General features: G+C 44.1%; 1 protein-coding gene and 1 non-coding gene across 5 annotated transcripts in view; one reads left to right on the top strand and one right to left on the bottom strand.

Annotated features, from left to right (window-relative positions):
• Positions 1 to 26975, bottom strand: part of RAD54B (RAD54 homolog B) — a 1676581-nt gene that overhangs the window by 62414 nt on the left and 1587192 nt on the right. For all 4 annotated transcript variants that reach the window (XM_044066559.1, XM_044066560.1, XM_044066556.1 and 1 more), the window contains exon 14: positions 22329 to 22529. In XM_044066559.1, coding sequence (XP_043922494.1) covers positions 22329 to 22529 — 201 coding nt within the window. The remainder of the gene's footprint in view (positions 1 to 22328; positions 22530 to 26975) is intronic.
• Positions 22782 to 22891, top strand: LOC122799042. The gene has a single exon (XR_006364416.1). It is a non-coding gene; the product is annotated as a small nucleolar RNA snR87 (small nucleolar RNA).

Consider the following 26975-nt stretch of genomic DNA (forward strand, 5'->3'; position numbering starts at 1 on the left):
CCATTTCTATCATGAAAGGGATGTCTTTGAATAGACTGTGAGGCTGCTGGTCTGGAGGTGGTCTGTCTCCTGGTTCCTTTTCTATTCCTGGAAGAGGATGGGGTAATGGAGGAGGGTGTCCTCCTGATAAAGGTAGTCTTAGCAGGGCAATTTCTGTAATATTTAGGAATGGGAGGCACCAGTAGGTGCTTGATGTCTTGAAGCTCTCTACTTTTCTCCTGAAGATTTTTAAAGAGGTCTGCAGACTGTTTACCAAACAGGAGGTTGCAGTCTAGAGGGACATCTAGAATATTTGGTATGGGTTGAAGGCGTAGTCATGAGTATCTGCGGAGTACTGATGCATAAGCTGTGGACCTTGCTGAGGCCTCTGCTGCATCATAACTGCATCTAATAGAATGTCTGGCCACTTGAGAAGCCAGGGACAGTTTTGATGTTACCTCTGTCTTGCTAGGGCAGTCAGGCATGGATGGCAGGAGGGTAGAAGCTTGGGATACTAGGTCCAAAGCACATTTTATCATATGGGTTTGGTAGTTGATGGCTCGGGAGGCTAGGGTGGAGGAGGTATAAACCTTCTTGCCTATCCTGTCCATGTTTTTACTATCTTTGTCAGTAGGCAAAAGAGATGATGAAGGTATCAGTTTTGACTGCTCGTCACTTTGGGTCTGCCAGGGGTGCTTTTACCAGGAATTTGTGTTCATCTGGTACTTGACAGAAATGGTCAGGCCTCTTAGTGGCAGGAGGTTGTGAGTCCGTTTTTTTAGATGCTAAAGAGAATGCATCAAGATAGGCAGGAATAACTGGTGGGATGGCTGAAGAGGAGGGAGATTCCACTTGAAGAAAATCAAAGTATCTCTTTTGCATTTCAGTCATTTGGGAAGTGTCCTATTTAAAGTATTCTTTCATCTTTGTGATGGTCTCCCCAAAGGTGATATCCTCTGGTGGAGAGTCCCCTTCTATGGATTTTTCATTGCGGGAGTAATATTGCAATTTGAGATGAAGTAATGGATTCATCTGAAGATGAGTAGTAAGCCTCCTGTTCTTCTTCCCCTTCATGAGCAGTGGGAAGGAGGAGAGAAGCAGCTGAGGCAGGCCTAGGACTGAGAACAGGAATGGTGGAGGGGGAAGAGGATGTGGGCCTCAGGGCCACGAAGGCCTGCATCAAGGAGCTGGTGAAGGATTGCCAGTTTGGAACTCCCTCTGTGGGTGGAGGCTGAAAATGTCTGCGGTCTGTGCGTGCAGACGCCACATTTAAGGTCCCTGGTTTATGGCCATACGTGTGACATCCCACGCACCTACAGCAGCCAGGCTTAAGCTTTTGTATAGGAGCTGACGTTCGGGTCGCCTGAGGTGGGGAATCCCACACTAAGAATACTGCAACATAGGAATAGAAGGACATTAACAATAACCCTATAGAATATTATTTTCATAAAGAAGCAGAAAGTATTCTAAGAACTAAGCCAACTTGGTAATGGAGAAAGGAGATTCTGAAGATAAGGATGACTACAATTAAGGATGTAGACAATAGGCAAGAGGGGGCTGTAATTTGTTGGAGAAAACTGGCAAAGGAACAAAGGTATTGGGAGCAAATAACTAGAGAGGGAATAATGACAGAATGGGAAGATGCCAAGAATTTATTTGGACTGAAGGTTAGAGATGGCCTTCTCTATCAAGGATTGATATCAGAGTAAAGGCAAAGAGAAAGAAATAGGGGGTCCTAAATGAAAGACCAGCACTGATAAGAGTTTCTAGTAGAATCTAGAACAGAAGTTGCCATTAAAAAGGAATAATATGTACAGCATGTAAAATACTGCATGATCACTATAAGAATCAGAGGAGGTCAGAAAGGATTGGGAAGAGAAATTGGATAAGCAATTCACAAAGAAATTATGGGAGGATGCATGTATGTCTCCCAAACATGCAACAAAATCTAGAAGATTTAGGATTTTTGCTTGGAAATGTTTACATAGATATTGTTATACCCCAAGTAGATTCCAGAGAAATTTTCCTCAGGTAGACAGCAAATGTTGGAGGTGTGATGGGGAAGAAAGAGGTAATTCGGAACATACTTTCTGGAAGTGCAGTGAGTTGGCAGACTTTAAGGATTCCCTGTAGGATGCACTGTCGGAGATGCTGGGTGGGGAGGTTGGTGTGACAAGGAAGATGATTTTTCTGAGCTATGATACAGAATTGGAATTGCTAAGACATGGTAAGGCCGTACTGTCTCTAATTATGGTGGCTGCCAAAAAAACAGTTTCTAGAAAAAGGAAATCAGAATCTAAACCAGCTATACTAGAAGCAATGAATATAGTAACAGAGCTAAAACAATTGGAATTGAGGTCTTTAGAAAAGGGCATAAGCAAACTACAAAGGAAAACATTTAAACTGTGGGAACAATACATATAGAGGAGGAATGAGGTTTAAAAAAGGCAGGACTTAAATGAGCTATGTAATGTTTGACTGAAAATGATTGGGTAGATTACAAGTGATGTATAACGTTTGCAAATGGGAGTGTGTCAGTATGGTTTGTGATAGGAAATGCTTCCAACTAGGACTGTGCTGGTGTGGTTTGTTTTTATTTATATAAATGTATGAGTGCCTATGTCATAAGTGATGCTTTAATAAAGATGTTTCTTGTTCATAAAAAGGGGCAGGAACTGAATAAATTATGTAATGTTGCTTAGATTATACGATATACAGCAATATATGTGAAGTATAATGTTTGTAAACATGGGCTTGTTAATACAATTTGATTACTTTTATATAAAAGTATATTTGCCTGTGTCACAAGTGATAATTCAATAAAGGTGTTAAAAAAACATCGTGATGCCCCCCTCAGTAGGCTGAACAAGTAGAAAATAATGGTCAGTTTCCTACCAGGGGACAGAAACTGCCAAGTTAGGCATATAACCAAGTCACTGCACCACAGGTACAAGTACAATTCAGTCATAGTCCACGTGGGTGATAATGACCTGAAACGTACCTCCCTAGACTATATGAACAGACACATTATGGAGCTCTTGGACCATCACAGATTGGTATATGTCTAGCACTGAGCAGCGTTCTACCTTCACTAAGGATGATGCCACAATGCCAATAGATGACTGGCTTAGTTTTTAGTGTCATTCTAGGGGGGTACAATATTCGTCAGTGTGGGAGGGCATGGTTAACGGACCACATTGTTTTGCCAAGGATGGTCGTCTGCACTTGTCCCCTCTAAGCTTTTAAATATTGGCTAAAGCACTGTCCTCCCCCATAGAGCCATATTTAGGCAATACCAAATTAATAAACCTTCCAACATAAAATCTACCTAAGGAAATCTAAAAGTGTTTCCGCTCAATGCCAGGAGTCTAAACAAGAAGCTCCACTCCCTTCAAGCTCTCTTCACCCTGGAGAATGCAGACATCTGTGCAGTTACCAAGACATTTAAGTCACAGAGAGTACCCCAACAGTGCAAGGCTTCAGTGCCTTCCACATATTTAGACCAGCAACTACACAGACAGGGACTAAAGGCAGAGGTGTTTCACTCTACATCAGTAACAAGCGGATCTCTAGGCTGGTTAAACACGATAACTCATCAGAGTTCCTACAGATCCAGATTACCATAAAGAAAGTCCCTTCAAATATCCTAGCAAGCTATAAGTCACCCGCTATTTTCTACAAAAGCCATAGTTCATACTTAGACCTAATGGAAACACTCACCATTCAGCCAAATACCCTACTCCTGGGAGACTTTAAATTACCCATCTATAAACTGGGAATCCTACATGAACTTCGTAAAAACAAACACACACACTGGACCAGTTACTGCATATGCCTGCTAGTAGTACAAAAATATTGGACCTCATACTCACAAATATGGGGGAAATCTGCACCACCCCGTGTCACGCCCACTCTCGTAAGGTCAGACCACAAAACAGTCTGCTTTGAAATAAGAATAAGTCCTCTAACCCCAGTAAACCCTGCAACAATCAGAAAATACACCAAGGTGAACTACCTTTTAAGTGATAACCTGTCAAAATTTCAAGCCCCTCCAAACCTAGATAACACAGCAGCCTATGTGGAATTATTCACAAAAGCTCTGTACAACCCTGTAGATGACTGCATAAAGGCTGTTATACCTACTAGAAAGAAATCCCAAAACTAACTCAAAAAACAAACCACCCTGGTGGAATCCAAAATTAAATAGGTTGTACAATAAATGGAAAAAGTCATACCTCAAATTATGAATGTTAACACCAAAAAAACATAAAAGATCTCTCATCAAACTGAATGGATATCTAAGAGGACTAATTAAATCTAACAAAGCAAATTTTGAGGTAAAGAAAGCATCCCAGGCCAAGGACAACCATGAGGTCTTCTTTAGCTCTGTCCAAAACCTCAAAGGCTGCAAACAACAGTCTGCCAAACTATTGGTAAATGGAACCATGTTCACAGAACCTATGCCTAACAAATTCTGCTCCAGATTTACCCCCCACCCCCAAACGAACCCCCTGGAGATACCATCTAACATAATCTCTCCAACGATCAGCAGGCAGCAGGTCTTAGATGCGTTCTCTAAGGCCAAGAATACAGCTTTGATGGGCCCCAGTAATATCCCAGGATTCCTTCTAAATAGCCTGAAATATGACCTATTAGGGCCACTGGTGTCACTATTCAACCATAATTTCTGCATAGGTTTCATGCTACGTGACTGGAAGACTGCAACAGTCATCTGTCTGCACAAAGGATCCAGGAAATTACAAAGCTATTAGTCTGGCTTGTCTCAAATGCAAAGTCATGGAAAAAAATTATCATGGAATTGAGCCTGAGTAGCCTGATCTGCAAGGCTATGGAGCGCATCATCATGGAACTCATTAAAAGAGACATTGGGAACCTCCAAACTTTGGACCCCACCCAGTTTGGCTTTGTTAAGGGCAGATCATGCCTCCTAAACCTGGTGGACTTCTTTGAGACAGTTACCAAGGCATTAGATGAGGGTAAGGAGGTCCACACAGCCTACCTAGACCTCACAAAGGCTTTCAACACCATTCCCCATTCTGGTATTATAGACAAACTCATCAACCTGAACATTAACCCCTACATCACGAGATGGGTTGCAAATTGGCTCACGGACAGAACCCACATGGTGAGAGTTGCAGACTCTAGGTCCGACTCTAAACCGGTTACAAGTGGTATCTCCCAGGGCTCAGTCCTGAGACCCCACCTGTTCGGTACATACTTCTCAGAGGTACAGGCATGCACAGGAGGACTTTGGCTGACCAAGTTCGCAGACGACTGCAAACAAGGGCCATAATTGATTCTCCGGCTGATGCAGACACCCTCCAGAAGGGTCTCACGGAGATGGATACCTGGTGTCAAAATCATGGCCTCAAGCTGAATGCCAAAAAGTGCATAGTCATCCCCTTTGGAAAAAACAAAGTACCTGCGAACTACCACATAGGTGGTAGTCCCCTAAATACAGGAAAAGTAACACGGAATCTGGGGACCCAAGTAGATAGCAATCTCTCCTTTGATAATCATATTGCCAAGGTGGTTAGAAAATCATTCTACGTGGCCCACCTAATCTCAAAAGGCTTCTCATCCAGAACAAAGGAGGTTATTGTGCCTCTCTACTCATCACTTATTAGACCCATTATAGAATACAACGCCCCATTTGGGACGTACCTTACAAGACACCTGCAACAGCTGGAAAGACCACAAAAGTACCTCACCAAGAGGATTACTGGCCTCAAACAGATGACCTATGCAGCCCGACTAAAGAAACTCCAGCTGTACTCGGTTGCATACAGCTTACGCAGAGGTGATCTCTGCTTGACATACAAGGCCATGTCCAACCCAGAACTGATGGATATGCTCCACCTAAAAAAAAAAAAAAATCCCTGACAGCCGCACGCACTAGGGATATAAACCTTACCACAATGATAAATAGGACGTGCTGGAGGGATAGATTCCTGACCCAGACACTCCCCATGCTTTGGAACAAGATTCCAATATACATCAGGCAGAGCCCCTCACTAGCACTCCAAGTGAAACCTTGACGGGTGGATGGGAAACAGAAAATTTACCCCGGGGATCACTGCTGTGGCTCTGCTGGACACAGGCGCAGGGAACTAATGGCTCTGCTGGTCAGAGGCACAGGGAACTAATCTAAGGGGGTGGCGAAAGCCAATACATTCTAGCTAGGCTTATAAACGCCCTTGGGCAGATAGCCTAGTACTTACCTAGGAATCTATGAATAATGATATAGGAAACCTTTGGATACTGGACTCGATTCAGTTTGGTTTCATCAAAGGCATACTGCCTACCTTGACCTAACAATACTCCACTCAGGCATTGTAAAACAAGCTCACAAAATTATGTATAAACCCCTAGGTAACTTGCCGGATAGCCATGTAGCTCTCAGATAGGGCCCAGGAAGTTAGGAATGGAGTAACTACCTCCACAAAGAGGATGGTCACCAATGGACCCACAGGGTTCTGTGCTGTGTGCGCTTATCTGGCTTAACAAGTTTGCAAATGATTGTACTCTAGGAGCAATCCCAGAAATCACCCAAGTATTAACGTCTTACAGGAAGGTCTTACACAGAGAAATGATTGGCACCAAAACCACAGCTTAAAACTCAATGCCAAGAAATGGTTAATAGTATCTTTTAGGAAGTTGTCCGCCCAAGGAAACCACCCTTGTGCCTCAGTGATAAAACACCCCTAAAATAGACTCCGTAGACAGGAATTTGGGGACTCATGTAGAGAGTAACTTAGCTCTCAACCAACATATGTTTAAGGTTGTAAGAAAATCAGTCAATGTCAATCAACTTATAAGTAAGGGCATAGCATCTAGGGTCCAGGAAAGTCATTGTGCCACTGTACTCAGCCATCTTCAGACCCATCATTGAGTATAATGCCCCCTTCTGTATGTATCTGACCAGGCACACACAACAGTTGGGACATCCACAGATGTTCCACACAAAAAGAATACAGGGTGTAAACACAATGTCCTAATAAGATCACCCTACTCTATACTGTTTCCTACAGACTGATGGGAAACAATTTATGCGTGGCATACAAGATGTCCTTGGATCCTGCTCTGATGGACCTTTTGCATAGCTGCAAAACAAACAGTATCAGAACTATTAGATCTAAAGGCTTAAACTTTGCTTGCAACATAAACAGGACATGTAGGAGGGATAGATACATTTCTCAGAGAATCCCCATTCTCTGGAATAGGCTTCCCATCCATGTGAAACTGAGACCTTCCCTAACCGTATTAAAGTGCAACCTGAATCAGTGGATGGGAAATGGGAAATTCACCACAGTCTGACACCTATGTCTCTGATGGACAGGGGAAGTCATTAAATCATGCCCTAACATACACTCCTTAAAATAACATTTAAGGCAAAATAACTTGTGGGGATACATTTGGGTTGCTTGGCTAAGCTTATAAAGGTCCTAGGGGTTGTTAGCATAGCATGCACCTATGAACTCTGATGACCTCCTGCACATCTCAAAAAAAAAAAAACCTAAACACCTACTCAAGAAAAGTAAGCTTCCACCAAAACATTAATAGGACTGATTAACGAGAAAGATCCTCTCCTGGAGAATCCATCCTTTATGGAATAGACTTCTTTGCGTGTACAGAAAAGTAGCTTAACCATAACCAAATGGATGGGTAATTATAAATTCACCCCATGTCTGGCCCCTCAAAAGCCTTCAATGAAGAGGTTGAAACTAGGTATTAACTATTTATGAACTGGGATCTTGTGTCTACGTTACACATAATCCACTGACTCATTAGTCTAGTATTAACCTATGAACCATCTAGTAACACGCATCTGACATGAAGAGCTGTTCTAGATTTGGAGAAAGAAATAAGGCAGAGCTTATTTCATGACCGAGCCTGCTTGACGCTGACTTAGAAGCCTGTCTACAGAGGTCTAACATATGCAGCAGGATGGGCAAGTCACTGTAACTGTCTGTGGACACTGAAAGCAAATTGTCTACTGTGGCATCCACTTCAAAAAAAGGCTGAAGGAAAGTGGAAGTCAGATGATTACATCTCTCAATGATGGAGGTGTGTGTTTAAGTCTGTATTCTGTGCCCCTTTAAGGCCCGATATGTCAAAGGAGTGGGAGAAATGAGAAAAATTACTTTTCCGGAGCAGGAAGACCTGACAGCAGCAAGAGTTCAGTACCACCCCACAGAAGGTGAAAATCAGGCCTAACTAGGGGATTCTTTTTTTCCTGTTTATGCAGGCAGCAATGACCAGAGCCAGTGGATGACCCATATAAAATCCAAGACTAGAAAGTCTACCAAGACCTCAAGTGTTCAGATACAGAAATGCTAGAGCAACTACATTTGATGAAGTTCTTTGGGTTGCCATTCAGCTACACAAAATGCGCGCTAATAATTTCTTCAGCTTGTATTTGCTGTTTGTTTGTTCACTAGATACTACAGTCATGTGTGTGTGTGTGTCAGCTCAAAATGTGGACTTCTTGTTCAGTATGAAATTGCAGCATCTCTGAGAAAATGTGATAATTTCAAAATAATTTTTTGCATGATCACTGTTTCTCTGCAATAAACAGACCTTGGAGTAAGAGTATATAAGAAATGGGGTTGAGGGAGTGAAGTCTCAACATGAGGAGCAGGGAGGTTAAATAACACTTGTGGTACTGTGGAATACTTTGGTTAAAATCCACCTTTACTACTATACTCCAGTTAGTCAGTGAGCTTGTTTATTTATTAACATTTGTTTCCTGTTAAAGTCCAACTGACCAACAAGTAAGCCCTTTTCAGTGGGGGGCATGGCGAGAAAATCTCCTGCGACATTAGCCACATGTAACAAAAAATGTAGACAAAAACAAGAGCTGCAGTGACATCTGTTTACACATAATGATATAACACTTTCAGGTAGTCCTACCTCTGACTAAGGTATGAAAAAGCACGGGTATACAAGGAAATTAAATGATGCAGATTTTCTACTGGTTTAAAAGAGAGGAAATGAAGACCAAATGTGGTGCACACATATATATATATATATGTACACAATCATGCGTATACACATACATAAACATTTACATAGGATATATGTATGGAGAAAGGGTAGAAGTAGTGATATGGCAGCTTTAGCCACCTGAGTTATTTACAGTCTGTGCTGTGATATGATTTAGTTGATGCATTAGTAGCAAATCTTATCTAAAAAAAACACTGCTTGACTTTAGATAACTGGGTAGTTTGTAGGTTAGTAAAAATGGGAGCTGCACAAAGGATGCTGGGAAGAAAGTAAGCTAAGGCTCTGTTTTTTCTGCCAATGTCAGCAGGGAAGGCTTTGCTTAATGCAGTATGCCAAGTTTTTGATGAGTTTTTTAATGACTGCTTGAAAGTGGAGGCCAAATGTTAGTTTTCATCGATAATGATGTCTAGTAGTCTGGTATAGCTGACTAGCTCAATTTTAGCACTGTTGGCTGATGTAATGGAGAAAAGCTGTTTGAGTATGCTGTGGACTGAATATAATCCATATTATTTTTTTCAGGATTCAGTAAGAGTTTGCAGTGATTTAGCAGCGAGTCTTTTGAAGAGAAAAACTGTATGGTGTAGGCTGCATGGATCAAGGTGGAATAATCTGCATATTGGATTAAGGAAGCATGGGTTACAGCAGAGGAAATATCATTTATAAATATATTCAACAGGAATGGGGGTGAGCATGGAGTCTTGCGGTATCACAATATTCAGTGGAAAGAAGGATGACAAGGTGTTGTGCTATTTTACTGACCAACGTCTGCCTCACTTTATATTTCATTTGATCTAATCACATTTTATCTAAAAGAAAAGAAAAACATTGACACAACTGATCAAAACCACAAATCAGCGAAATGCATTTCATACACACTATATACATCTACAAAAGCTTTTTTGGGGGGGGTACTTTGCCTTCCACACTCCCCTTACTTAAATATAATAACTCCACAGTTGCAAAACTACAGAGAAAAAATAAAGCTCCTCACAGACTGAATCACTGCTGGTGCAGAAACACACAGTTCTACAGGGGGAGGTGCAGAAACAGTTCTACAGGGGCAGGTGGAGAAACACACAGTTCTACAAGGGCAGGTGCAGAAACACACAGTTCTACAGGGGCAGGTGCAGAAACACACAGTTCTACAGGGGCAGGTGCAGAAACACACAGTTCTACAGGGGCAGGTGCAGAAACACACAATTCTACAGGGGCAGGTACAGAGCCACACAGTTCTACAGGTGGAGGTCCAAAAACACACAGTTCTACAGGTGGAGGTACAACATAGTGGAATCACAGGTTCATAGGATGATACTAAGCTGTTGGACGGGAGGCCCTTATAAGCCTAGCCAAGAATTTTGCCCATGTTCCCACAAAGCCAGCACTTGTTTCTCTTGTCCAGCAGGGACAGAGGTGGGATCCCAGAGATGTACTTTCCGTTTTCCATCCAGTCATCCAGGTTCCTCTTAAAGAGGGCTAGAGAGGTACTCTGCTTAACGTGGAGAGGGAGTCTATGCCACAGATGGGGGAGTCTGTGGGACACAAATCTATCCTGCCAACAAGTGGATATTAGCAATACTGACCAACACTAACTTACATTGTAATTCATATGATCCAGAACAGTAACAATAGATGTAATGTGATCCTATCTCGCCTACATTCTGTACTGATGGGTTCGGAGCCGATCCTCGGCTCCGACTCGGCACGCTATACTATAGAACGAAGTCTCTTATTGGCTGAGCTATCCCATATCCCAGGATGCACCACCACTGCTTCCCCAGATCTCGTTTGCCGCTTCTACAGCAAAGACGTGGTCTCGGACTTGGCTGAGCTAAGTGCTTATTACTTGAAAATTTCTGTCAGAAATTTTTTTCTAATCTACCCAAAAGCTGTTTTAACAGCTATTCATTGTTGTGTGACTGTGAGATTTGAGTCTTTTTGTGGTAAAATTGTCTTAGTTTGAGGGAAAGGATCCCGTTTAAGTTAGAGGGGCCTTGCCCTCGCGAGTTGTTAAAGCTTCTTAGTGTGAGTCTTTTCTGTGGTAAAGTTGTCTAGATTTGGGTCAAGTGATCCCGTTTAAGTTAGAGGGGCCTTGTCCTCAGTTTACGTATTTCTTTAAGCTATTTTTTATTAGTGTATTTGAAAGAATATTTCTGTGGTAGTGATTTGTGTGTCAACATGTCGAAAGAGCACAGACCATCAGGATTCAAAAAATGCTCTAAATGCAGTTACAAAATGTCCATTACGGATGACCACTCTTTGTGCGTTTATTGTTTAGGCCCTAAGCATCTTCAAGAGTCATGCAGCGTTTGTCACGCTTTTTCCTCCCATGTCCTCCAAGAGAGGAAAAATAAATTGATTTTAAAAGGGCTTATCACCCCTTCCTTTGAGGAGGCTTTATCTTCTTCCTCTTCACTTTCAAAGAAGAAGAAATCATCGGCTCCGACCAGCCCGTCGGAACCGGCTACAAAGAAATCTCGGCAGGCTTCTCCGTCGGCTCCACGGACTTCGGAGCCGAGGGCGGAACGGTCTGCCTCGATGCCTCCAGCCTCAACACCTCTGCCTTCGGAGTCGACGGCTAGGGCTTCGAGAGGTGGGTCACCTTCATCGGCTCCACTTCTTCGGAGCCGATGAGAGTTGCCCGCTCAGACTCTTCCCCTTCGGCTCCGAGGGAAATTGCAATGGTTGCGGAGTCTCCCTCGGCACCGATATTTATCGAGACTATTCGGAGCCGGTCCCCCAGTCCTTCGGAACCGGCGGAGAAGTCGATTCGAACTCGTTCGATCTCTTCTCGGTCTTCGAGAATGTCAGATTCGGACATAGACAGGGTGCTTCAAAGGCTGTTTCAGTCTCCGGTCTTTCAAAAGTTGGTTTCGGCTCCAGCCCAGTCGGCTCTGGAGCCGGTTGCCCACCCTGTTGTCTTGGTTCCTCCTCCAACAGCCTCGGCACCGTTGGAGTCGGTGCTGGTGGAACCGGTGGAGGTTTTCGGGTCGGTTCCGACCCTTACTCCAACCCCGCCCTTCAGGTCGGAGTTCGGTACACGGACTTCCTCTGTCGGCCCCGGGGGTGATGCTTCGGGACCGATGCTTTTGGTTCCGAGCCTCCCTCTCGGTGCGTCGGCTGCGGGAGTGCCGTCTACTGTTGTGGCCTAGGGGGTTGGACCTTCCCAGGACTCTGGGGGTCCCATCTTCAGGGCCATGAGGAGTGCTTTGGCCAAATCTTCTTTGGCCACCTCCACCATCTCACCGTCACCTTCCCTTGGCATGGAGACTGGTTCCTTTGTAGTCCCCCCCTGTCTCAAGACAGCGGAGCCCTGGGGCCTGAGGCCACCCCCATCGGGGGTTCCCTCCTTCCTGAAGGTCCCTCCGAAGCGTCTTCGGAGGAACCTCCGAGGAAGAGAGGGTGCAAGAGGAAGCACGTCGACTCCCCTGACAAGTCTCTCACCTCGGACACCGACCTCGATGATGCGGAGGGGTCCCCCAAGTCGTCCTCGGTTGATGTCTCCTTTGCGGACATTTTGGAGATCCTGAAGCAACGAGGCGACTGGCAGTCCAAACCCCCTTCCGCTGAGGAGTCGGTATTCCTCAAGGCCTTCGGGGCTCAGCCCTCCGCCTCCTGGGTGTCTCCGCCCTTCGATGAGCTTCTGGATTTGATCTCTCGAAGGGCGTGGGAACACCCGGATTCTGTGGAACCGGTGCCAGCTCGCCCCAATAAATTTCTCTCAGCACCCCCTGAAAAGGATTTTCTCTCCAAAGGTGTGGCTGTAGATGCCCTGGTGGTGGCATCTGCTACCCAACAAGATGTGGCAGAGGCTTCAATGTCCGTCCATCCTCCTAATAAAGAGTTTAGGAGCATGGATCGGTACGGGAAGCGCACCCTTACTTCAGCAACCTTTACTTTAAGGTCTCTGAATTATCTGACGCACTTCACCAGACTTCAGGGGGATCTGGTCAAGGAACTTTCAGATACCCTCTCTGGTAACTTACCTGAGCAGTTGGCCCAGACGGTTAACTCTCAGCTGGCTACCCTATCATCGTTATCGAACTCGTCCATGAGGCTCATTTCATATGCAGCCGAGGGGGCGAGCAGAGCGGCGGGAACAGGCGTTGCTCTACGGAGACAAGCCTGGCTCCGCCTGTGTCATTTTGCGGAGGCCTTTAAGTCTTCCTTTGCCGACGCTCCCTTTGATGGGTCCTCTCTGTTTGGACCCAAGGTAAAGGACACCTTGACTCACTGCGAACAAGAGGGTAAGACTTTAACTGCCGTAGGGGCACGGTTTTCCACTCCCTTCAGGCCTTATCCCAAGGCTAGAAGAGGGGGGGGGAAATGTGGTTCCGTAAATCTCAAAAGCCTTACTCTTCGCAGCAGAGCGATCCGCCTTCTAGAGGCAGAGGAAGGGGAAATTTTTCAGGAAGACGCCATCCCAGAGGCGGCAGAGGCCCCCACAACACTGGAGACCGCGAGTCCTTTCGTGGCTCCTCAACCTTCCAGCATCCCTGAAGGAGTGCCCGACTGTGCAGCTCCGGAGCCAGTCGGGGTCATTTTTCGAAGCACCTAAAGGCCTGGGAGAGTATCACTCAGGACCGATGGGTGGTCCGAATCATCGCCGGAGGTTATACCATCCCTTTTTCTCAACCCCCCCATCCCAAAGAATCCCGGACCCGCCACCCAGTCAACGGGATCTTGCAGCCAACGAAATATCAAAGCTGCTTCAAAAAGGAGTCATCCAACCTGTTCCCGCAGGCCAGACCGGATTAGGGACTTACTCAAGATTCTTTTTGGTGCCAAAAAAGACCGGGGACTTGAGGCCCATTTTGGATCTCAGCAAGCTAAATCGATCAGTGAAAAAGTCCAAGTTCCAGATGGTCACCTTGCAATCCATTCTCCCGCTGCTGGAAAAAGGTGTTTGGATGTGCTCCATAGATCTCAAGGACGCCTATTATCACATCCTGATAGATCAGGCGTCCAGGAGACACTTGCGCTTCAGCCTGGGAGACAGTCATTTCCAGTTCCGTGCACTGCCCTTTGGTCTCACCACAGCCCCCAGGGTGTTCACCAAATGTTTGGCGGTGGTGACTGCTCACCTGAGAAGTCTAGGATTCCAAGTGTTTCCATACCTAGACGACTGGCTCCTAACTGCCACCTCCAGGCGTCTACTCTTGCAAAATCTGGCAGCCACTATATCTCTAGGCAACTCCCTAGGAATCACCTTCAATTGGACAAAGTCCGTGTTGCTGCCATCTCAGCGCATTCGGTTTATCGGAGCAGAGATAGACTCAAAGCAAATGCGAGTCTATCTTCCTGCAGAGAGGATAGGAAACACTACAGTCTCAAGTTCGAGCTTTGCTCCTCAGACGTCGAGCCCCAGCGAGGATGGTCCTACAACTGTTAGGTTCCATGTCGGCCACCGTTCTCCTAGTCCCCTTAGCAAGGTTACATATGAGGATTCTCCAGTGGCTCCTGCCAGTCCAGTGGTCTTATCAGGATCTCCCACTCAGTCACCACATTCTGATCACAGAGACGTGCAAACAGGACCTTCGTTGGTGGCTTCTTTCCTCCAACCTGGATCAGGGGCGACCCTTCGTTCCACCACCCCCAGTGGCCACACTGACTACGGACGCCTCCCAGACGGGGTGGGGGGGACATTACCTGGGCAGGTCAGTCCAAGGCAAGTGGCACTCTGACGAGAGTCTCCTCCACATCAACATACTGGAAATGAGGGCGGTGCTTCTATCATTGCAAGCACTACACATTTACCTCCCCCAGGGCACGACTGCCATTCAGTCCGACAACATGTCGGTGGTCTGGTACCTGAACAAGCAAGGAGGGACCAGATCCTACCCCCTTTGCAGAGAGGCCATGAAGGTATGGGATTGGGCGATTGCAACCAAACATTTTCTGGTAGCAACACACATTCCAGGGAGATCCAATATGATAGCCGACAAACTGAGCAGAACTATTCTCTCCCCTCACGAGTGGTCTCTGAACGACAGAGTGGTAACACAGATTTTCAGGAGATGGGGAACTCCTTGTTGCGACCTTTTCGCAACCCCCCTCAACACGAAATGCCAACAGTTCTTCTCTCTCACCCCAGTTCCGGGGGAGATTCCCAAGGACGCCCTAGTCCAAGCTTGGCCCACTGGTCTGCTATACGCCTTTCCACCGGTTCCCCTTCTTCCCAAGGTGATCCAGAAGGCGATTCGCTTGGAGAGCAAAATGATTCTAGTTGCCCCATACCGGCCTCGTCAAGTCTGGTTTCCCTTTCTTCGCAAATATGCATTGGATGGTCCATGGTTCCTGGACCAAGTTCCGGATCTCTTGACCCATCAGTCGGGACAGCTACATCAGTCCCTCCACTCGTTGAAGTTAGCAGCTTGGCTCCTCCTCTTCCGACCATAGTCAGGAACCATGCTTTGGACCCGGAAGTCATACATATCTTGTCCTCGGCCCACAAGACTTCTACTAAGAAAATGTATAGCAGCAAATGGAAGAGATTTGCTATTTGGGCCCAACTCCGGGGCTTAGACCCCATGACAGCCCCGGTGTCAGAGGTTCTGAAGTTTTTAGCTTCTCTGTTCAACCAAGGTTCTTCGGTCTCTACCATCAAGGTTCAATTGGCAGCTATTTCCAATTTTCATGAGAGCATAGAATCACCTTTGATGAGCAACAAGTTGTCTAAAGCCTTCATGAAAGGTGCTGGGCTGCTACGGCCCCCGATATCTCATCCCGCTCCACCGTGGGACCTTAATGTGGTGTTAGGTGCTTTAACCTCTTCCCCCTTTGAACCGGCAGCAACTTGTGACTTAAAATTTCTTTCTTGGAAGACTGCTTTATTAGTTGCAATTACATCAGCCAGGCGAGTTTCAGAACTTCAAGCCCTATGTGTCAAACCACCATACCTGTTTTTTCACAAGGATAGAGTATCCCTCAGACCGAACCCATCCTTTGTTCCTAAGGTTTGTTCTAATTTTTGTCTGCAACAATCACTGGAACTTCCAGTTTTCTTCCCGAAGTATTCAAACAGAGCGGAGTATATCTTTCACACCTTGGATGTCCACAGACAATTACGCTTCGATTTGGATAGGACGCACCAAGCACGAAAAGCAGATCAGTTGTTTGTGTCCTTTTCGGACAATAAATTGGGCAAAGCCGTCACGAAAGTCACTATTGCCAAGTGGATCAGAGACTATCAGTCATACTTACTTCATTTCTAACAAAGAGCTTATAGCTACAGTAAAAGCTCATTCTACCAGGGCTATGGCTACTTCGGCAGCCTTTCATTCTAAGCTTGCTATTAGTGACATTTGTGCGGCGGCTACATGGTCTTCTCCTCACACCTTTATTTCTCATTACAAATTGGACGTGGCATCTCGGGGGCGAGCTTCCTTCAGTTCCACAGTTCTCAGGAGTGTTTTCCAGTGAGCCACCCAGGAATCAGGTGCTAGGGATGCTGTCCCATCAGTACAGAATGTAGGCGAGATAGGATCACATTACATCTTTTAGTTATGTACTTACCATAACTTTAGATGTATGGGATCCAGCTCGCCTACATTCCTAATAACCCACCCTCCTTCCCCCTGCCTTGGAGATCAGAAGAGACCTGACGGTCCGAGTTCAACTGTTTCCTCTCTTGAAACACCTGGCAATATTATATCAACAGTCTATGTGTGTGTGCATGTGTGCGGACAAACAAGATCTGGGGAAGCAGTGGTGGTGCATCCTGGGATGTGGGATAGCTCAGCCAATAAGAGACTTCGTTCTATAGTATAGCGTGCCGAGTCGGAGCCGAGGATCGGCTCCGAACCCATCAGTACAGAATGTAGGCGAGATGGATCCCATACATCTACAGTTATGGTAAGTACATAACTAAAAGTTGTTTTCTATAGCCTTACATCCTTTTCTACCATAGGTTCATAGTTAGGTACTAGGCTATTGGCCCTAGGGCCTATATAAGCCTAGCCAAAAAGTACCCTGGCTTTCGCCACCCAAGAAAATTATTTTCCTGTGCCCCTGTTGAGCAGAGCCACAGAAGTGATCCTTGGGGTGAATTTCTCATCTCCCGTCCAATCATCACGATTTTTCTTGAAGAGTACTAATGACCTTTGTTTGATATGTAATTCTGAGATTTGCGTTTTTGATGAAACATGTTTTCAATCAATTGTGTCAATGTTCTTTCTTTTCTTTTTAATGAAACATAATTAGATAAAATGATACATACCTGAGTGAGAAAATGTGTTTACAGCTATCTTTTTTGTCTCACTCAGTTATAGAAGATACAGACTGATGGTGCTGAAGACAGGTCAAGCGGAGCACTTGATTATACTGCAAAGTAATTCTAATTTTAAATATTTTCTGGGAAATCCTAATACCTGGGAATATGCCGTCCTTAGTAACCAAGGCACAAGTTAATGCACACTTTACCTAAGTGTGTGAATTTTATTTTATTTATTGACGTTTGGTGACTGGGAAACTCTGTCTGGGTCACAGACCCCTTTTCAGCAGAGGCCCGGGGAGAAAAGCTCCACAAGACTAACTTTAAGTAATAAAAAGTTTAAGCAGACTTAATCAAAATTAATGACCATTATACATTTGCTTCACATCGTCTGAGATATAATAATTTACAATAAGATGTTATCCAGTCACAGCAATTGAAATATAAATGACAATTTGGAGAGATGGGCGATATAATTGTGTTTAGAAAATAGGTAGTGTTACATCTTTCACTGGATTAGACTTAAGGTTAGTAGAAATGTAGATATGGGTGATGGGATGGTAGGGAGAAGGGGAGGGATAAGGTTAGTAGAAATGTAGATATGGGTGATGGGATGGTAGGGAGAAGGGGAGACATAGAATGAAGGTTGTAGATTAAGGCAGAAGAAAGGTGAGTTAATGCTACAAGTGTATTAGCATGACTTACTCAGGTCAATAGTGAGGTCAAAAGAAGGTTATGGAAGAAGAGTTTGAGGTGGAATAGAGGCTGGGAGTAGTGCTTGTAAGCTTACAAAGTAATGGTTAAAAAGAGGGCCAGCCAGTATATTTCGACTGGGATAACAAGATGACTTCTGAGAAGGGTAAAAAGGTTAACAGGAATGGAAGGAGGACGGAGGTAATTATGGACATTACAGTGAGCCACGGTGGTGCAGCGGTAACATTGTCGGCTCACAGCAAGAGGTTCTCCCATTCGATTCTCAGCTGGAGTGCCTTCTGTGTGGAGTCTGCATGTCCTCCCCGTGGTCGAGTGGCGTTCTAAAGACATGCATGAATTGGCATGCCTTCGTTGAAGGTTGGCACCTTAAAAATCTACTGCCAATCATTAGCGGGCCGGAGTTCCGCTGTGGCGACCCCTAACCAGGAAAAGCCGAAAGAAGAACAACAACACTACATGTGTTTGGGAGCAAGGATGTGTGACTTGAGAAAGTGGTTTTTCAACGATAGTTTGAAAGTTTTGAGGGATTCAATGCTACGAAATTTAGATGGCAAAGCATTCCATAATTTAGCAATAGTGTATATATATATATATATATATATATATATATATATATATATATATATATATATACACACACACACACACACACACACACACACACACACACACACACACACACACACACACACAAAACACACACACGTGCACAAAGACCACCAGTTAGACCCCAACCCATTTTTCCTGCAAATGATGCAATAATAATGATTTTTTTTTACTTGTATTACTGAATAGATAATACAAAAGAATATACCTGTTCACCTTACAGTAGACTAACAGCTCAGGCTGGCAGAAGAGAGAGAGATTCACACAAATTGTGATGGAGGGGAGTACAATTCGAACCTGTCTAGGAGGATTTTCTTACAGGTCATCTGATACAGTAAGAATGTATACGTTACATATAACAATGAGGTCCATTCTTAATGGGTACTTGCTTGGATGGGGTGGAAGGAGCTTGAGGCTCAGACATATCAGACTATAGACCACTGACATACAGAATCCAGTCTATAAACTAAGGGTGAGGCAATAATGCTTTGTAGAGGTATGTGGCCATGGCACAAATGTCTGCAACTGGGACATTTTTGAAGTAAGTGTCAGAGGTAGCCACCCCTTTGGTGAAGTCATGTCTGATCACAGTATTTACGATAGGTGGTCAGCAGCCTGATGTTTTTTGAACAAAAAAAATATATATATTTGCACAGACAGGGTGAATGCAACAATGTAGCTGACAATTCACTTGAAAAGTGCTTGCTTGACAATCAAAAGACATTCAAATATTGGTACAAAGGATTTGAACAATAAGCCCATCTTTCTAAGTCCTGCACCCGCATGAGGTAACACCTGAGCTGCTAATGCATGTACATGCTGTGAAGGCACAATACTCATCCTGGGTCAGGAGTAATGTGGAATGGTGCAAGGGATATAAAAATGATAGTAGATTGATTTTAGGCTCCCAGCTGCTGAGCATCAGCTAATTCCAAAGCATCTCCTTGTCTACCTGGTCTACCAAACTGCCTTTAGCCATTCTCAGAGTAACTCCACCCCATGTCTGATGCCAGTGAGGAGACAGAGACACCTGGAGCAGGTAGTGCTATACTAATGTTAAGGAATGAGTCACCTGATGCAGGTGGTGTCATACTGCTGTCAAGGAATGAGTCAGCTGAGGAAGGTGGTGTCATACTGCTGTCAAGGAATGAGTCAGCTGAGGCAGATGGTGTCATACTGCTGCCAAGGAATGAGTCACCTGAGGCAGGTGGTGTCATACTGCTGCCAAGGAATGAGTCACCTGAGGCAGGTGGTGTCATACTGATGCCAAAGAATGAGACACCTGAGGCAGGTGGTGTCATACTGCTGCCAAGGAATGAGACACCTGAGGCAGGTGGTGTCATACTGCTGCCAAGGAATGAGAGAGCAAGGGCAGGTGGTGTCATACTGCTGCCAAGGAATGAGAGAGCAAGGGCAGGTGGTGTCATACTGCTGCCGAGGAATGAGTCACCTGAGACAGGTGATGTTATACTGCTGCCAAGGAATGAGACACCTGAGGCAGGTGGTGTCATACTGCTGCCAAGGAATGAGACACCTGAGGCAGGTGGTGTCATACTGCTGCCAAGGAATGAGACACCTGGGGCAGGTGGTATCATATTGTTAGCAAGGCATGAGACACCTGGGGCAGGTGGTGTCATATTGCTGCCAAGGAATGAGACACCGGGGGCAGGTGGTATCATATTGTTAGCAGAAAATGAGACACCTGGGGCAGGTGGTGTCATACTGTGACCAAGGAATGAGACTCTTGGGGCAGGTGGTGTCATACTGCTGCCAAGAAATGAGACACCTAGGGCAGGTGGTATCATATTGTTAGCAAGGAATGAGACACCTGGGGCAAGTGGTATTATACTGCTGCTAAGGAATGAGTCACCTGAGGCAGGTGGTGTCATACTGCTGCCAAAGAATGAGTCACCTGAGGCAGGTGGTGTCATACTGCTGCCAATGAATGAGACACCGACAGCAGGTGGTGTCATACTGCTGCCAAGGAATGAAACACCTGAGGCAGGTGGTGTCATACTGCTGCCAAGGAATGAGGCTTCTGAGGTAGGTGGTGTCATACTGCTGCTGAGGAATGAGACACCTAGAGCAGGTGGTATCATATTGTTAGCAAGGAATGAGACACATGAGGCAGATGGTGTCATACTGCTGCCGTGGAATGAGACTTCTGGGGCAGATGGTATCATACTGCTTCCGAGGAATGAGACTTCTGGGGCAGATGGTGTCATACTGCTGCCGAGGAATGATTCACCTGAGGCAGGTTGTGTCATACTGCTGCAGAGTAATGAGGCATTTAGGGCAGGTGATGTCATTCTGCTGCCAAGGTATACTTTTCTAATACAGCCCACCTGTTGTGCAGACCTAGCAATACCTTATGAGTGGAGCATGATGCAATGTGCGTTAGCAATGGACTTCCCCTCACTGTCCTGCTCACCAAATGAGGTACTGTGCGCATCTGCTCCCCCAGTCTCCACCACAGAAATCAAATCACGCTAGTATTCCCCAAAGGTGCACCCCCTAAGATGGGCACACTGATTGTCCTGGCCTGCACCATCAAACTCCGGACTAAGGTTAACAATACTGATGGCTGACAGATGTGCGAGATCGGCAGCCCCTGGGATAAAGAAACATGCCCTTTCCTTGGGGAATGTATGATCTCAAAGTTATAATGATTAGCAGGTGCAGGGGTGCCTTCCCTCCTTGCTTATAAAAATGATGTTTTTATATATATACACACACACACACACACACACACACACACACACACACACACACACACACACACACGCGTGTGTGTGTGTGGTATATAAGGGTATAAAATTGTGAAGGGGACAAGGTGTGCAACTGCACTAATGTAGCTACAGTTACATTGTATGTTTTGGGTACTCAACAAGCAATAAATGCTTCTGCCATTTTATGAAAGTTTTCTATGTTCAGCTCTCTCCCAATCTATGTACATGTACAAGTGTAGACCGATGCCTCACCATCCACCTATAAAAACACTGCATCTTAAGTTTTCTATGTTCAGCTCTATCCCAATCTATGTACATGTACAAGTGCTGACCAATGCCTCACCATCCACCTATAAAAACACTGCATCTTAAGCAGCAGTACTGTGGCTGCTAAACTGCTTGAATGAAAGCATGACCTTTTTGCACGACCTTTTTGCTGGCTGCATTTTGGTCACTTAGCCTACGGAATGTTACTCGAAATGGGGTCTGCAATCTACTTCTGATATATAGAATCATGCAGAATGTGCTTATTAAATAAAGGGATATGGGGCAAAGATCCCCAACACACATTTTAAGTGGGCAAAGCCCCCAGAGCTTTGATCAAATGGAGGTTGGCAAATACACTACAATTAAGTGGCACTTTGTTGAATAAACTTATTGTGATCCACTTCAGTACAAGGCATACATTAGTTATTTTATACCTGTTCTATAAATGTTGCTTAGTTTGCCATATGTGTGACAGTGTTAAAAATGCATATAATTCTGCATTCTATTTTGAATCTAGTCACAAAACACAAAAATCATGCAGTCTCCCTTTCTGACATGAAACAGCTACTCAGTACTTCTCTTTAGCACATTTCTTCTGAACTGTCCTTATCTAAAAAAGTTAAATAAAGCATGTGTCAGTTCAGATGTCAAATGCATTTACTGAAAGGCTGTTGAACATTTCTAAATTATGTGCTAGCAATCACTCACTGCATGTAGAATGTTCTTAAAAATATGGAACTTGATTGTTACTCAGCTACAGGATGGAAAAGGACATACTGTATAAATACCGTACTCACCATTACAATCTCCTGCTCCATTACAGTGGCACTCCAGCAAATCATGGGTAGCACAGCTGGAATCTTCGTGCAGTGTAAAAAGATCCTGGAGTTCCTCCGTGGAAAAGCTGATATGTTCAGACTTCTTGGTTATATCCACAACAGCACCCGACAAGCCCTGCTTACTGATCTGCCGCTGATAAATTTTCTCGTCTATTGTACCTGGGATACAGAAGAGTGACATTCATTTTATTAGGATTAGATTTTCTCAGCTGTACATTCTGATTAACTTTACTGATTTTGGTGCTCAGACTTATTCAAATATCACCACCCTAGACATTTTAATACATTTTCTTGATAAAATGCATACTTTTACACATAATGAAGCAATGTTGAATAATTATTCATTTCATGGTATATTGTTCAGCTATAAACAAGATAAAACAGCTTGGACCTACTCACTCAAAGTCTGCTACAACTGAAATTTGAGGTACCTGAGACTTCTGGTTATGCATTTTAATTAGTAGCCATATTCTTTATGTGGTGTTAGCGAAAAGCCAAAAGTTTTATTGTATGTTGTTTACAGTATAACTGAATGAAATTAATGCCACAACTTGAATCACACAGTCACCGACTAAAAAATGTAAACTTGTTTTTCAAAGCAGACTAATCAAATTGCAAACTTGTCCCACAAAGATAAACTAAAGAAAGTTTAACTTAATCCTAAGAAAGGGTTGGTCAGTCAGTTTCATCCACAGACTGCACCCTCAGTAGTAACTATAGATACTTTGTTGTCGCTAGTTTCATCCACAGACTGCACCCTCAGTAGTAACTATAGATACTTTGTTGTCGCCAGTTTCATCCACAGACTGCACCCTCAGTAGTAACTACAGATACTTTGTTGTCGCTAGTTTCATCCACAGACTGCACCCTCAGTAGTAACTATAGATACTTTGTTGTCGCCAGTTTCATCCATAGACTGCACCCTCAGTAGTAACTACAGATACTTTGTTGTCGCTAGTTTCATCCACAGACTGCACCCTCAGCAGTAACTATAGAAACTTTGTTGTCGCCAGTTTCATCCATAGACTGCACCCTCAGCAGTAACTATAGATACTTTGTTGTCGCCAGTTTCATCCACAGACTGCACCCTCAGTAGAAACTATAGTTACTTTGTCGCCAGTTTCATCCATAGACTGCACCCTTAGTAGTAACTATAGATACTTTGTTGTCTGTGCAAATGACATATATCTAACTGCAAACACACACCCATAGTCCTCTACCTCATAGCACAAGAACCACAAACAAAATAAAAAATGATTGGGTGACATTTTAAATACCACATATACTTAGAAAGCTGGTAGTTTAACAAGTTTTAGGGATGCATTTTCATCTGAAGGTCATGAAGTCTAGAAGGCAAATGACTATCACCATTTCTTGACTGCAATCAACTGTTTGCCAGAAAACAAACCAAAATATGACAGCTTAGAAGTGTGCACATGGCTGGCCACCTGCCAGCCCCCCCTCCCCGGCCTTGATAAGTAATCTTTCTTAACACAAGAATCGGGGACATTTTACATCTTGCTTTTGTATATTTAGAAAGTTGCTAGTATAACACTGTTTGCATAGTATACACATTGTCATTTGAAGGATGCCAGTTCTGAAATGTAATGGACAAATAAGACACATCGAAAAATGGTACTTGTGAGCAACAAAGCTGCTTGTGGATAATCCTAAGAAATCAGGGGAAAAGAACAACACACTGTAGACAAGCACAGTTGAGACTTCAGAATAATCAGTTCATCCTGTTATGGAAAGGGCGGTATGCTACCTGACAGAAAGGATACACGGTAGGTGCTCCCAGTCACAGGTTTAACCAGATTATCCTGACTAGCTGCAGTTATGGTTACTACAATATAACAGTTAAGGATTTCAATTTGACTGGTTACATATTTTTTAGTAATTGTTGCCTTATCTAACAGATACAGTGGTCTGCTAATAATTAGACATAGCCAGGGCCAAGATTTATATAGAGTGTTTGTATTAATTAGGCACTAGCCACATAGGATAGGAATACAGCACATAAGCTACAACCTGGTAGCTACCAAAAGGGGTAGATATACAGAACAGGTATGAAAGTGAAAATGATCCTATTGTAGCTTGGATGAACAGCCTATGTCATACATTTATGACTCCTGCTTGAGTGAACTGACAAAGATCTCTGTTAAAGCAAATAAACACTCCATAGGTTATTGGCCCAAGGGGCCTAAGTAAGCCTAGCCAACAAGGTTCCCTGGCTTACGCTACCCAAGAAAGTTATGTAAATTGGCGTTAGATATGACAAAGTTCTTTTTAGGGCAAAAGCACTCATCTATTTGTTTTTCAATGAAGAAGTTTTTATTTCTAAACAAGTTATAAATGCTTGATTACCCTGAAGTCACAGCTGAGCTTGTCTATAATGTGTGGTTCTTTCTGCTTGATTTTTTTAGGATTCTGCTGGAAAACTATCGTGCCTCACTACATGGGTATGTGCTTTTATATACAACAGTTGAGAGATATGCACACAGCTGCCCCAAACCCCCAAAGTACTATTATCTGTCAACCTTTTAGCACAAGAATCATGGACAAAATAAAAAAAAAATAATGTGGGCCAGATTTTAGACATTCTTTTAAACTTAAACCATTAGAATGACAAGAGTTTGCATCAGGATTCATTTTCTACAGTGCAGATTTTGTAAAACCACAAATTTTACAAGGGAAAATCCTATAGCTCTCAACTTCTTTCTTTCATGGAGAAACAAACTCCTTTACTATATTGTAATCACACACCGTATACCTCTCAACCAGAAATGTAATGAGGACGACCAAAACTATGAGGCAAAATCATGGACAATGGAAGAGCTATGCTCTCGTCTATTTGCCCTATAAAAAAGATGCACAGAAATATCTAGTTTTCTGACAGTGTTAAAAAAACTCCTCCTCATTTTTCACCACCTACCTCCATAGGTAGCAACCATTAACTCACTTTTTACACCCACAAATTATTAGATAAATGTACCAAACTCTCAAAGACCAGTGCACTTAACCAATCACCACTCTCCCCCTTCAGTGGTGCAAGTGTCTCGCTTTCAAAAAGAGATCTGTAGGCTTTTTGTATTTTGGGCAGCCACGGCGGTACAGCAGTTAGCGTTGTTGCCTCACAGCAAGAGGTTCTCTGGTTCAATCCTCAGCTGGGGTGCCTTTTGTGTGGAGTCTGCATGTCCTCCTTGTGGTTGCGTGGGTTTCCTCCAGGTGCTCTGGTTTCCTCCCACATCCCAAAGACATGCTGTAGGTGGATTGGACACACTAAATTGGCCCTAGGCGTGGGTGTGTGCATGTGTGTGCCTTCTGTGGAAGGTTGGGTGCCAGGCTGGCAACTCAACACCGTAAAACTCCACTGCCAACCATGAGCGGACATGTGATCTGCTGTAGCGACCCCTAACCGGGAAAAGCCGAAAGAAGAAGAAGAAGACTGTTTTTGTATTTTATCTGTTTGAGTAAAAAGATAAAATAAAATGCAAAAGTGGCCCATGAACATATTCTATGCTGGCTATAATTTGAGGAACTCCTAGAGTTTTTTGTGGAAGACATCTTAAGAAACATTGCCCTTGATCATCAGCTGAGTATGTGCGTGCATGTGTGTGCACGCACTTAACCCTCTGCTGGTTCTAGGATGACACTCAGCACATAAGCGTTACAGACAAGTTTTCAGGAAACATCAAAGGAGGAAGCCTTGAAATACGCCTGGCGTCCTGATCCCATATCTTGTCTCTGCTCAGTAAGTCATGCTGGGATCATCAGGAAAGAAGAGGAGAAGTAGTAGATGACAAGTAGGATGTGTTTAACGAAACCTAGAAATAGGAAATGGGCGAATAAAGCAAAGCCATTTGCAGAAGACAAACAAGGGGAAGAGATGGGAAAAACAAACAAATGAACAGTGGAAAGTACAGTGGTGTAAGTAAACTTACCATAACTGTAGATGTTCGAATGATCATGGCTGCAGTATCTTTAGCTATATGGGTTATATAACAGACAACACGTTTCCAAAGCTTCAGGATAGCTTCCACACACCCAAATTGTCGGGCATCTCATGCTGAGCTGACTGAAAGACAAGTTTGGGTGAAAAGCCCTTCACAGTTTTCCTCCCAACAGAGAGGGAGGCTGAGCCCTGAAAAGACAATGTTAGGAACAACAAAAAAAATACCCACATCCTAGCATAAAAAGCACATCACAAAACAAGGGTGATAGAGTGAGGGAGTGGCTACTGCAACAGTGATCACTTGAACATCTACTGTTATTGTACAGTTACTTATACAATTGTACTACGTTCATCACACTGATCACTGTTGCTATATTGTTATCTATATAGTTAGATTATTCTAGTTTACTACATTACAGAGGTAGAAGGGGAAGAGTTCAGGAGCCCCTGGAGAATGGTCCTAGCAAAGCCTGATCTGGACCTAGAAAAGGAATCAAGCTTACAGTGCTTTGCAAACGTATGTACAGAGGATCAAGTAGCAGCTTCTACAATACTTCTAGAATCCAACCCTTTCCAAAAAACTATAGATTAAGCCAAGGCCTTGGTACAGGGGGCCTTGACCCTGTCTGGAACAGTTTGTTATGGGAGCA

Source organism: Protopterus annectens, chromosome 3.part1 (assembly GCF_019279795.1).
Source record: "Protopterus annectens isolate FY-2018-M chromosome 3.part1, PAN1.0, whole genome shotgun sequence".
Taxonomy (NCBI): domain Eukaryota; kingdom Metazoa; phylum Chordata; order Ceratodontiformes; family Protopteridae; genus Protopterus; species Protopterus annectens.